The sequence below is a fragment of the Sinocyclocheilus anshuiensis genome, unplaced genomic scaffold (genome assembly GCF_001515605.1).
Source record: "Sinocyclocheilus anshuiensis isolate Anshui unplaced genomic scaffold, SAMN03320099.WGS_v1.1 scaffold555, whole genome shotgun sequence".
NCBI lineage: Eukaryota > Metazoa > Chordata > Actinopteri > Cypriniformes > Cyprinidae > Sinocyclocheilus > Sinocyclocheilus anshuiensis.
The window spans coordinates 156598-170068 of NW_015552571.1; the positions used below are offsets into that span (position 1 = coordinate 156598).

The following is a 13471-nucleotide window of genomic DNA, read 5'->3' on the forward strand; positions in this document are numbered from 1 at the left end:
GTCACAGCAAAGGGTCTGAATACTTAGGACAATGTGATATTTCAGTTTTTCTTTTTTAATAAATCTGCAAAAATGTCAACAATTCTGTGTTTTTCTGTCAATATGGGGTGCTGTGTGTACATTAATGAGGAAAAAAAATTAACTTAAATGATTTTAGCAAATGGCTGCAATATAACAAAGAGTGAAAAATTTAAGGGCGTCTGAATACTTTCCGTACCCACTGTATATATGTGTGTGTGTGTGTGTGTGTGTGTGTGTGTGTGTGTATATATATAAATAAAATTAGGAATAGTACAACACTGAGTTCTGCCTCTTCCATTGTTTACGTGTTTTCCATGTATTTACTACAGATGGGCGTCATGCAGAGGAAAGTGGATCCAAGTCCAGAACACGGAGTCGACGCAGTCCAGACAAAAGTTCCCGTAGTCCCTTGAGGAATAGCACTCTGGACAGCAACGCCAGGAAACTCAGTGCAGTGGAGTTCAGAGAACCACTCGTTTCATACAGGTTAAAGCTGCAAAGAATTAATAAGTTAAAGCTGAAGTGTTTACTTGCAACCAGAAACTGCAATAATAATGATTATAGGATTTGTTCTTGGAAATCCTCTTATGCTCTTCACTTTAAACTGACATTTTATTTTTAAACTGATTTGTCTTTTTTGTTGTTGTTGTTGTTGTTGTTGTTTTTTAATATAGGGAAGCATCTCCGCTGCCAGTGTCCCAGACTCACTCTCAACCAGAAGTCCATTCGTTACCGACAGAGGTGGGCGTCCCTCAGGCTGACTTTGCTCTAAGCCAGCTGGTTTATCAGCGTGACACCCGAGACATGCAGACTGCTGACCTGGACAGCCCACGCTCCTCAGCTGTAGACAGCACATCTGTACGCTACCTCAATGACCTGTCTGCTCTCAACGCCATTCACCAACCTGACCAAGCCCCACTAGGGTTAGAGGTCATCCCCAGAACACATTTACAGGCCGAGACATCCCAGACTTCCCTGACATCCATCACCGGTTCAGTCACAGCTTCCCTATGGCTGCAGAACATGCGGCGTCGGCAACCTGATGAAAAGCTGGAAAAGCTGAAAGAGAGAATCCGCAGACAGAGGGAACATTTGGAGGAGACAGAAGAAAGAAACAAGCTGCTGGGATACTTGGAGCAACCTGTGGGTATTGGAGCGGCAGCACATAGTACCACAGTACCTACTGCTAAAGTTCGGAAAGTGGCCCCAGCCCCTCCAGCGCCCATTTACAAAGGTAAGTTGACTACAGAGAGGAAAGGTAGCAAATTCAAATAGGGCAGTGACGGTCGCCGTGACGCGGTTGTCTACTGCCACCGGCGGTAGTGCACGTGACGTCACGCACTCTATAACAAGCATAATACGAAGTTTTGTATACAAGAGTAATAACAGTAGCAGAGCAGTGAACCGTGTCTACACTGGACGCGACACCACCGCGTCACAACAGGTTGAGTCTGTCTAGTATCTACACAGGACATTTGAACTCTGTCAGTACCTCATAAATAGAACAAGGCAGTTTACTGTCGGGGATTTGTCATGTCGTGCCGCATTCAGTGTAGCATCACTGATTATAATGAGTTTTATAGTATTTTGTCGCACCGCGTCCTGTAGACAGGGTGTATTTAACTTTCTTATTTAGGCTACTTTCTTGTTTAACTGTATTATTTCTTTGATATTTATTTTAGTGTTTTGCAGGCTGCGTATTCACTGACTGAAGTGCTAAAATAAACACGAGCTGACGAGTTAAATCGGGTGTGTTAGATGAGTGAGACAGTGCTGGGATGCTCCTGGACCGTTTTGAAAAGCATTTCAGAGACATGTTCTTAAATGTGATTCATATAAAATATATTACATGCATGCACAGTTTTAAGGCAGCTTTAATCGCCTTTTTGGTAACTTCATGACTTAACTGACCACGGCATTGCATGCACGTAGTTTATTTCGCGCTTTGATATGAAAGGATACAGGCTACAGCGCGCCGGCGCCTTTGTGCGTGCAATTGAAGAGCACGTGCTTCGAGCACAGTACCGTTTCCGCTCTCGTTTGACTCGTGCCTGGCACCGATTGTGAAAAGGAGCGCGCGTCTGAAACGTCTCCCGTTCTCAGTCTTTCTGCGATTGAATAAATGCACTTCTTGTCAAGAGAAAAACTGACAGAAGCAGCAGTTGTGAGTGGGGTGGCCAACCCTAGCCCCGCCCCTGCGTTAATTGCATTAAATATTTTTTTGCGTTAAACTGAAAAAATTTATCGCCTGCGTTAACACGCTAATTTTGGCACCACTAATATATATAATAGTAATTATATATAGCCTGTATATATATATTTATATCAACACCGCGCCACCGGTGGTAGTTGGTCCCTTACCACCACGGTGGTAAAAATCTGCCACCGTCACAGCCCTAGATTCAAACCCCGAAAGGGAATTCACCATTGAGCTTGAGCGAGGCACTGAACCATAGGTTGCTCCGTCCCAGTAATAGCTGTACTCGAAAATAGTTAGGATAAAAGCATCAGATAAATGTTTTGAGGTTGTCGAATGAGAGGAAGCTCACTTCTGTGTTTTCTCGTTTTTTTAGGCTTCAACACCAGTGAGACTAAGATTCGCACACCTGATGGGAAAGTGTGGGCAGAGGAGGACTTCCAGAACTTAAGCAGGGAAATATACAAAGACCTGACAAAACAGCTTACAGGTATACATAGTTTTCCAGAATGTTATAATATGTAGTATAATATAATAAAAAAGTATACATTATTGTAATATCTTTATGTAAACATTACAAGAAGTACAGCAATACAACAACAGAGTAGCCACAGTATTTAGCCTGTGCTATAAGAAACAACACATTCACACTATGTGAGTGGTGTAATTAAGGTACTCACAAAAATGTTACAGTATCTCGATCATGCGCAGTTCATTGGTTGTCATCTTAAAGTCACTGATGCTATAAATATGTTTTACATTTGAGTCATCCTCTTGATTTCAGCCTAATTGCAGCGTAGTGAATTGGGCATTTATTTATTTATATGGAATTAAAATGTTTATCCATTTATGTTTGGAGCTCAAATGCGTTTTACTGCCCTCTGACTCAGGAAGCATGAGTAATGAACAGGAATTAGGACAAAAACACCGTTTTACTTGCCACTCAAAGCAGATGAAACAACTTACAGAATTCATGTGTTTCTGCCGGATTGAAGTATGGTCAAAAAGTATGCTTAATCCAAACCGCTCTTGGACGATGACTTACATGCTCCTAATTGGCTCAGAGTTTCCAGGCGTACTGCCACAGCCATAGTTACCAGTTTTCATGTCAGCCCAGACTGTTCTTAGGAGTTTTCTTCAAGGTTGTTTGTAAGGATGGCATCAGTTAGCTTAACCATTCCTTAAAATAGCATTATGGAACAAGCTCATTTATAATATGTATAACAATGCTGCTTAATTCCCTGTTGGCCTACTATAGATTTGAGTTGCTGTCATTAAAGAGGCCATATGGTACACATTTGTAGCAGTCCATTTTAGTTGTTTTATAATTATATAAGGATTCTTGCTTCACAGAAAAATCTAATTTTTGGTTTAGATGTCCATTTTCCATAATCAGTCTGTTCCATATTTTTAATTGACATAAACAGATTAAAACGGGTAGTTTGAACGTATTTACGAGAATGAATCAATCATCCGTCTTAATGTGCTCATACCAACTAGATGTCAAATTAGTTTAATGATGGTCTTTAGGACACTTAAGGGCAATTACAAGTGTATTATATAATTTTGAAAATTCACACTATTTAATTTTATATTGTGAATATTCATTGAATCATTGAAGTTTTACCTGTTTTACTCTTATAACGGGCAATTTGATGAATACTGATTAGTTATTGATGTGTAAATATGGGCGGTCGTGTGGTCATTATGCATGGTTAAGAGTGTAGTGTAATGAACAGCAGTGCAATTTTAGTATTATTTATATACTAATATAGTTTTTATTTATATTTTGGATTAGCATTTAATTTTATGCTTAAGTTGTTTCATTTTAGGGTTTGATTGTGCTTTTGTTTTTATTTTATTCAAATATTACTATTTAGGTTTAACTTATTTTTGTTTCAGTTTTAGTTTCATATATTTCCTCTTAGTAATTGTAGTACTTCAACTTAAACATTTTTCAGTTAGTTGCCAATGTAACATTTCTAATTTCTCGTCTATCGTTGACATTTTATTTCAGTTTTATTTCAAATAAAATGTTTTTAATAGTTTCAGTTAATGATAATAATCCTGATCCTCAACCAATTTAATCTTCTCTCTCTGTCCTTCACAGCAGAGAGCACAAAACCAAAGCAGAGGCCTGCAGAGCGAGAAAAGGTGAAAGAGAAGAAACCATCCAAACCTGTTAGGAAAGTACACAGATCTTCCTCTGCACCGGACTCAAATACTAAACCAGGTCTGAGTTCTCTTTGTCATTTGTCATCCTGTCTTTTTTACACTCTGTGTGTTTCTCAAGCAAACAGCTGGAGCTTATTTAAGCAAATGATATTGAAATTCAACATCTGAATGCACATATAACAGTGCTTAATTGTAGTTTTGCATATGACGATCACAATCTGAACTGAAAATGTGCAAATGCTCTGCTGAACACACACACACATGCTGGCAGCCCTGTGTGAGCCTCTCTTGACCTGCCAGCTTTACTGTGCCCTGTTTTCTGCAAGACATTCTTGGAAACAGACGTGTGTGTTAATGTCCGTCTGCAAGCACAAGCTAAGTCTCTTATCCCAACAGAAATTTCTAGAATGTGTAGCATGCAGATTAACAGGATAACTGCGGCAACAGTGACGCAGGAATGCTTGATGTGTCCCAGCTCAAACCGCTGTGGCCTCGCTGACAGCTGGAGAGGTGTTAGTCTAGTCATGACAGGATGGAAAAGTGAAATCGGCCTCCTCCTTCCACCCCTCAACTAGTTTATCCTGTGTACCCCTAACTTCAGAAATAGTACTTAGTACTTCTCATGGTGTCTCTTAGTTTAACTCAATCAAGAAGGTGTAAAACATAGGTTTGTATGTGAGTGTATATGCTTCTAGCTGCACAAACTATATTTTATTTGATGCATTCCAAATGTTTTGGAGTGCAATGCAAAAGACGATTCAAGTACACACTGAATTCTCAACATTGCTGCAAACAGATATTAACATGAATTGACAGTTTGTGTCAATTGTCAGAGAGTGAGAAATGTATTACAATTTGATCTTGCTAACATTTTTGTTTTTTATAATATCATGCACAGATTAATCATGCACAGTAAGACCAGAATCATTTTTTAAATACAGTCCATTTTGCATTCCCGCTATCATTAAATGCGAGCGGGGGGTTTTCTCTGGAGAAAGATCATTTTTACCAGGAGGGTTGATTTAATTAAACATCTGTGTGAATGTGATTCAGTGCAGCTATTCTGTCTCTTTATTATTAGTTACTTTTGCCATACTTTCCTTTCTGCCTTAATCACACTTGTTTAAAAAAAAAAAGTACAAATTAATTATGGACCAACTGTAGTCTCAAGGTATCTGCGTAACCTGTCTCCATAGCAATCAGCACGTCATCGTGGCGAGATGGGCAGAAGCTGGTGAAGATGATGCTGGGGCCACCGCCACGGTTACACAGAGAGCCTCGGGTGAAGTCCTCAGAGACACAGATGAGAACAGGTGAGAAGATGATATATTTGCCAGGCTTCGCACCTGTCACCATGCTGACCGTTAAAGTTAAACCGAACCACAAACAAAACTTAAAATATCTATATTAATTTTGCCTTAAATATCTCGAGCTATTTGGTTTTTGGCTTGTCATATTTTGAATGCCCAACCAAATGATGTCCTTGAGGTGTTTTCAATTAGTTTAGTTTATTGCCAACCGTTATTAAAGGCTACATTTGTTGCAAAGCACTAGTGTTCCAGAAGCTAGTAGCCCAAGTGTCAGGTCTATTAATAAATAAAGATTCAGACAGTCTCCCCGCATTGGTAAACTTTGCTGCCCAGTGACCATAATGAATAGAGTTCGACTGGGTGTTTCTGATTCACTGCACAAGTCGACCTGATTCCTTCCACAGTACTGCTGTCCTCCACACACGCAGGGCTGGACCCAGACTTTATACAGCCACTCTGATACTGATTTATTGAACTGCAGAGACGGAAATGCTCAATGCTGTATTGATTTAAACATTATATGCAAGCAACTGCTGAAAGGGATGTTTTTCCAGTTCAGACATAAATACAAGGCCTGTGACGTAAAAGCGTTGTGTTTTGTTTGTCGACTTATTTATGTATTTTTTTAAAATGCTCGATTTAAACATGTATTTTATTTTTTTTTACATTTAATCATTTAGCAGATAATTTTATCAGAAGCGACTTACAAATGAGGACAAAAGAAGCTCAGCTGGTTCTCATAAGAGCACCTAGAAATTTGTTTTGCATTTTGCTCTGAAACCGGCAGTGCGTAGCCTAGATTAGTTTTTTCTTAGAATGGAAATATTATACAGTATTACAGTTTGTCGATCTAAAACGGTGATTGTGTATTAACAGCTGTCAACCATGTCGGTGCGCAAATGAGTGAACTAAAATTATTTACCCAGCACATTTTTTTTATTTTGGTCGTGCATGCGCACCTGGGCACCACTTATGCTCTATATATATATATATATATATATATATATATATATGTGTGTATTATGTATGTATGTATGTATGTATGTATGTATGTATGTATGTATGTATGTATGTATGTATGTATGTATGTATGTATGTATGTATGTATGTATGTATGTATGTATGTATGTATGTATGTATGTATGTATGTATGTATGTATGTATGTATGTATGTATGTATGTATGTATGTATGTATGTGTGTGTGTATTTATTTATTTATATACATTAATAAACATTAAGTATATATATATATATATATATATATATATAGTGGGAATTCATATATCTTTCATGTTCTTGGCGTATTGAAATATTTGTAAAACAAAGTGTCAAATAATATAAATTTGGTTTCCTGTTTGCCTCTCTCTGTCTTTTCCTGCAGGACCTGGTCCCCGTTCCAGCTCTGATCCTCGTCTTGAGTGTAGCCGGCGTTCAAGGCCCACTAGTGCAGAAAGACCTCGCAATCACGTTCTTCCAGAAGAGCCAGCTGGACCTTCCAGATCAACAGAGGGTGATAGAAGAAAATCTCCCAGCACAGACCTTCTCTCAGTAGACATCCGTGGCATCCTAGATGACCTGCAGCTGGAGGAGGACAGCAGCAGGAGGGCAGAAGCGCCCTGCTCGAAAGTCCATGCCTCAACCAGAGTTTCTCGTAGTGCCAGCCCTGCCAAGACTACCAAGAGAGCAGATCCTCCTGAGCATCCCATGGCAAAGAAGCGGCACTATGACGCAGAAGCGGTGCGACTGTATATTGCTCAAAAACAAGAAGAAAGGAAAAAACGGCAAGCAGAGGAGAGGAGGGCTCAGCGGGAGGAAGAAGAGAACAAGAATAAACGCCTACAGGAGCTTTACAGGAGACAACGAGCAGGGGCCACCAAGGGCCCAGTCACACCTGAAGGTCCAATAAAGAAGCGGCTCCAGGAAACATACACCAAACTTCTGCTGGAACAGACTCAGCTCAGAGAAGAGATCAATGGCGGTGCCATAACAAACATAGTCCAGCAGGTAAACGTTTATTGAACAGCATTTTTGCAGTTAAACATCTTGTTGAACTTATTATTTAAGATAATACAGCTATTATATTTTATTATATTGTTAAATAAAAATGCTCAAATATTTTGAGTGATTTATGAGAAAAGTAATTATATTAAATTGACACAGTTTTAAGGTAGACCAGCAAGTTTGTCATCATTCATTTTTTTTTAATTAAATTGATTGTGACAATAAAAGTGACAGTAAAGACATTTATAATGTTACAAAAGATTTCTGTTTCAAATAAAGGCTGTTCTTTTGAACTTTCTATTCACCAAAAAGATTTATCACAAATGAGAAAATGAAGCCTAATTTTACAAAAGTTTTTTTATTAAGGAGCACAAATGTTTTCAACTTTAGTAATAATTAGTGGTCGACCGATATATCGCCTCAGCCGATATTTGGCATTTTTCAAATATCGGCATCGGCTGATAAGTTTTTCTGTTTGGCCGATGTGTTCGACTTTTATTTTGATGGCACGCCTGACTTTTATTTTGATGGCGCTGAGAGCGGCAGCACCTGCGCACACAGTGTTCACATTCTCCTTGTTCGCTGTTGTCATTAATAGATCTGTCTAATACGGACAGAAATCTGTCTAATAATCAGAAAGAACTGTTAAACAAAGGAATTAAAATGTATACAAAAAAGTATTATAACGATTGCTTTCATTAAAGTATAAGTATGTTTATTTTACACATTTATTTATGTGTATTATTTAATCCATTTTCAAATGATTTAAAATTTCTTAAATATTAAAATAAATAAAATGATATCGGCTTTATATCGGCCATCGGCCACCCTGCTTTCCAAGATATCGGCATCGGCGTCGGCTGTCAAAAAAACAATATCAATCGACCACTAGTAATAATAAATTTATCATATAGGATCATGTGACACTGAAAACTGTAAAACTGATAATTCAGCTTTACCATCACAGGAATAAATTAAAATAGTAAACAGTTAATTTAAATTACGATATTTTACAATATTACTATTTTAACTGTATTTGTATTGTAATGAATAAATGCAGCCTTGGTGAGCATAAGGGACTTCTTTAAAAAAAAAAAACTTATATAACTACATTATATACTGAATATCATGATCATATTAACTATTGGACACCCTGGTGTCTAGACAAAATCCATAATGATCGACCACTATAAAGTACACTAAAAGTGTTTTTGTTGTTACATTGCAGCCGAGAACAGTATACCAGCCATCTGGAGAGTCTGATAAAGAAAACAAAAGACATGATCGACCTCAAAGTGCCACCTCCAGCAGTGATCTGTCCCTTACGGGGCAATGCCAGCCTCCTTTCTCCAGGTAAAACACAAAGAGTCCCATTCCATTACATCATCTGTATCATAAGTGTAATGTTTGGTTTTCCTGCTAAAAAACCCTGCTTCTGTAAGCAAAGAGCTACCTTTTTTTTGTTGTTATTTATCTGTTCTAAGCACTGAAAAGATTAACAAAATATCTCCTTTCCCTAAATGGGAAGTAATTTGTATTCCCTTACACAGATGACATGCTCTTATTTCAAGTAGTTCTGTAAGAACAGATTAATCCGTCAGCTCAGTGCTTAGTGAGAAGTGTTTGTTGCTAGCCTGTTTCGGTTTCCATGGCCACCTTTAAGTGCATGTAGTTGGCGGCGTCTTGTGCGTATTGAGTTTGTGAACACTGGATGTTCCTAAAAATGGATTAAAACTGACTTCTGAATCTCCTAATTAATTATTTTGGTGAGATTACAAAATTTATGCCATATGTGACTCAATTAAAAATATTTACTATACGTTTTTTTATGTTAAGTGATGTTTTTATGTAGCAGTCTTTTTTTTTTGTCATTATTGTACTTTAATAATCTGTTGTCTTGTATTGTTTCTGTAGGAATGGTTTGGGTTTTGCAGGGTCACCCTGGCTTCAATCTGACCAGTGTAGTCCTGCTCTGAGGGTCAGCAGCTCCCTAGCACCTCCTTCTGGCCATATCTTCTCTCAGCTGTTAGAACTTGATCCAGAACCTTCAGTACCTAACAGAGAGTCCCTAACTGCACATGCAGTGTTTCCCTCAACCACAGGCCACAAAATGAGTCGTATTGAGGCTCTTAAGGCCACAGCTGCCTCTCTCTCCAGCCGTATTGAGAGCGAGGCACGTAAGCTAACCGGTGCCGGAATAAACTACGGTTGTGCCAGGGATACAGGCACGGGTCTTTTAATCCCTAATGATGACCGCTGGGCTAAACCTGTCAGTCCGCCAGTCAGAGAGAATCCGACAGATTCTGATGACCTGGTTGAGAGGATTGAAAAACTGCTTGCTGCGGGTCAGAGCACCTATGATCAGGCCCTTCCAGGTGTGGGCAACCTGCACAGCTTTAGGGAGAGGATGGAGACTGGGAACAAACAAACACTTGCACCTTCTGGCCTCAACTCTAGAAACAAACGCAAGACCCCTTCTCCTCCAAAGCCCTTTGTTCAGGAAGTTGAGCTGGACTCCAGCGGAGGTTCTATCAGTGAGGGTCCTCTGCTGAGTGAGGGCAGTATATCTGACGAAGACCTGCAAGAGCTGCCCAAATCAAGACTGGGAACCACAGGATACAGTGCACACCTGAATGGAGACAGTTTGAACCCAATTTCACGCTTTCAGAAAGAGGCAGAGAAGCACCTGCCCTTTAATGTGTCAAATATGGTACAAGAAGGAAGCAATGGACCATGGGAAGAACTGGCCAAGGGAAGCCCACACAGTGTTATCAATATATTCACAAAGAACATGAGCTACAGCAAAGGTGAGAACTTCAAAAACTTATTTGATCTGTGTTATTTCACTTTGTGTACTATAGCAGGACCAAACAAGGATTTTTCTATACATATTTTGTCAAAACTATAATATTTAAATGTTTAAGTATAATATTAGACAACTTTAAAATTTGAACAATATATAAAAACATACAAATAATATTAATATTTTCTAAAGAATAATTTAGAAAATTGTTTTTGTTTAAAAATATATAAATAGTAGTTGTTTGTTTTTTGCTAGAAACAGCTTAAATGTGTTTATTATTCAGCTCATTCTAACTGATGTGTACAAGACTAAACAGCATTTATTTAATGAAAAGTGAAGTAATATTGTGCAATATTATTGGATTTTTTTTACTACATTCTGCTTTTATATATATATATATATATATATATAATCTTGAGATGGCAAAGCTGAATTTAAAGCTGCCATTACTCCAGTCTTCACTTTCAAATGATACTTCAGAAATAATTGTAATATGCTGTTTTGATTCACAAGAATCAGTTTTCATTATCAATGTTGAAAATATCTTAGTATCATTGCTTCTTAATATTGTTGTGGGATTTTTTTTTATTTGAAATAGAAAACTTTTGTAACATTATACATATCTCTACTGACACTTTTGATGATCTTAATACTTAAAAATATTAATTTATTTAAAAAAACTAATTTTACTGACCCCAAACTTTTGAACAGAAGTTTACATTTTCATTGAACATATTTGTTTTTGTAGCATTTGAAGAAAGGGGTGGTAAGAGATCTCTGGCTCTCCGCTCTGCTCTGTCTGGTGCCAGCTCATTGGATGGAATGGTCTACGAGGAAGACTTTGTTTCCTCTCGCGCCAGTAGCCAATCAGCATCCAAGAGAAGTCCCAATGGGCTCAGGTAAAACAAAATAGTTTTACTGCTCAATAGATCACTACCTTGTATATTCAAAATATTTTTATAATTGGAAAAAAGGAAGTAAACACAAAATGTCTAGTATTCAGCCTGAAGAGGGCAGTGTTGCTCTATAATCATACCATCCTTCAGATTTCACGTGCTCCATGTAGATTCATATACATACGGATATACTCTGATGCCTTCTCTCCACAGTAATGGCCACGGTCGGTTCAGTCCTCCAGATGAGGTGCTAAGTGTTAGATCTGCATACAGTAACAGAGCTGGGGAGAGATCTCAACATTCACCAGCTCTTACACCCCTCTCCTCTCCACACTCAGCCAGCTCAAGCAGCAAGAGAGGTCAGATATGTTATAGAGGTCCACATCATGTGATCTTGCGTGTAGTACAGTGTGAAATCCATTTCTGTGCTCCGTGTACATTCCTATAGGGATATATCAGAAGTACTGGTACATAAACACCAGTATATTTGTAGAATCAGCAATACTGACTGAATTTCACTTATGTTGGTTGTGAACACTGACATTTTTGTATCATGATTACATTCCTAATTTCATCTGTGTACATTCCTACAGCTTCAGAAAGGAGCTTGCTGGAGGGACAAAGAAACACATCCTCTGCAATCTCTGATCTCCCTGCTGAGGGTTTTAAGAAGAGCGGCTCAGAGAAAGCATCCAGTCGCAGCTCTCACAGGAGCGTGGACACAGACAGCACACTGGGGGGTGTCTCAGTCCACTCCATCCATAGGTAAGGCCTGGTAAACACATTAACTCACACTGATAACATGTAAACCTTGAAGCAATGGTAGGTCTAATAAAAGCATCTGAACAGTCTCTTGCATGTATCTTCATTGCATTTTTAACGTTGGCATAGTTGAAGTTTTAAAAAGAGAAAAGCTTTGATTTTGATTTACTAGTACAGTCATCTTTCATTGCCATTCTGCTAGTCTGCATGTCACCGGACATGAACTCTGACATTTTGAGCACAGAACGGAAATATCTTTAAACGCAATATCCATGCTGTTCCTGTTTATCATAATTATTAGAACCCAGAGGAGCCAATGTCAATATTAGTTCTGCTATATGTCAGGTGGAGGGTATAAGTGTTCAGCCTGCTGTAGTTTTTCAGAAAGCGAGACGGGAGGCAACATGCACGTTCACACTGGTTCTTTTGTTCAGTAGGTTAGCTGTGCTGCAGGTCAGGCTCATTGCCAATGAGATATTTCCCCCTAGTGTGACATTCGAGCCTCCCTGTGGCATTTGTTGAAGCCTGCGAGTCAGATTCCCCTCATGCCTACCTGTGTTTTCAGCTGTATCTTCCAGAGATGTGGTCTCTGGATGGGTTTATACAGCAGCAGAGAGTTTTAACTGCATTAACATAAGTTTAAGGGATACTCCCATCATCAGCGCACTTCTTGGACATTATTTCCAGCTACAGTAGCACAAAGACCTTATTGTTAAGAGATACTGGACTATTGGAAGTTTTGGTGGTCACAGTAGAGTGGTGTGCACCATACAGCTCATCCTGTTAGCTTGTACCATTTTTTAATCTTATTCGTATTTTTAGCTTAAAAAGTTTACCTTTTAGATTCAGGGTTCCCACACTTCTTGAAAGTACTTGAATTTCAGGCATATGGATTCAAGGCCTGGAAAGTACTTGAAAACAAACATAGGTCCTTGAAAGTGCTTGAATTAAATTTTAAATAATTTTTGTTTATGGCGCTATGTAAAAATTGTCCTATATGTTCTGTCGAACAAGCGGCACTAATGATTGGGGGTGGAGATGGAGGAGCGCGTAAAACGGAAACACTGCATGCATTTAATAAAATTAGAAAAATGCATTTGCAGAGGTATAAAGAAAATGCGCTCCTGATTACAAGAAGACAAACACTGCTGTTAAACTGGTTGTGTGACGGGTATGGCTGTGGAATGGGGTTTAGCTGAGGAAAAATTCAGTCAAAAGATTTTTTTTTGCTTTAACCCCGTAATTTTCGCACATCAGGGAGCCGTATCAATATGCGGGGTATTGAAATCACATTTGAATAAGCGG

The 13471-nt window shown here is 38.6% G+C and overlaps 1 protein-coding gene across 1 annotated transcript in view; it reads left to right on the plus strand.

The window, feature by feature from the left end:
- The window catches only part of LOC107665052 (centrosome-associated protein 350-like), a 41077-nt gene that overhangs the window by 10299 nt on the left and 17307 nt on the right, over positions 1 to 13471 (plus strand). Inside the window, exons 6-16 of the mRNA XM_016455797.1 lie at positions 351 to 507; positions 696 to 1255; positions 2595 to 2708; positions 4329 to 4451; positions 5590 to 5706; positions 7086 to 7708; positions 8934 to 9058; positions 9620 to 10512; positions 11257 to 11407; positions 11618 to 11763; positions 11998 to 12169. Of these exons, the coding sequence (XP_016311283.1) occupies positions 351 to 507; positions 696 to 1255; positions 2595 to 2708; positions 4329 to 4451; positions 5590 to 5706; positions 7086 to 7708; positions 8934 to 9058; positions 9620 to 10512; positions 11257 to 11407; positions 11618 to 11763; positions 11998 to 12169 (3181 nt within the window). The remainder of the gene's footprint in view (positions 1 to 350; positions 508 to 695; positions 1256 to 2594; positions 2709 to 4328; positions 4452 to 5589; positions 5707 to 7085; positions 7709 to 8933; positions 9059 to 9619; positions 10513 to 11256; positions 11408 to 11617; positions 11764 to 11997; positions 12170 to 13471) is intronic.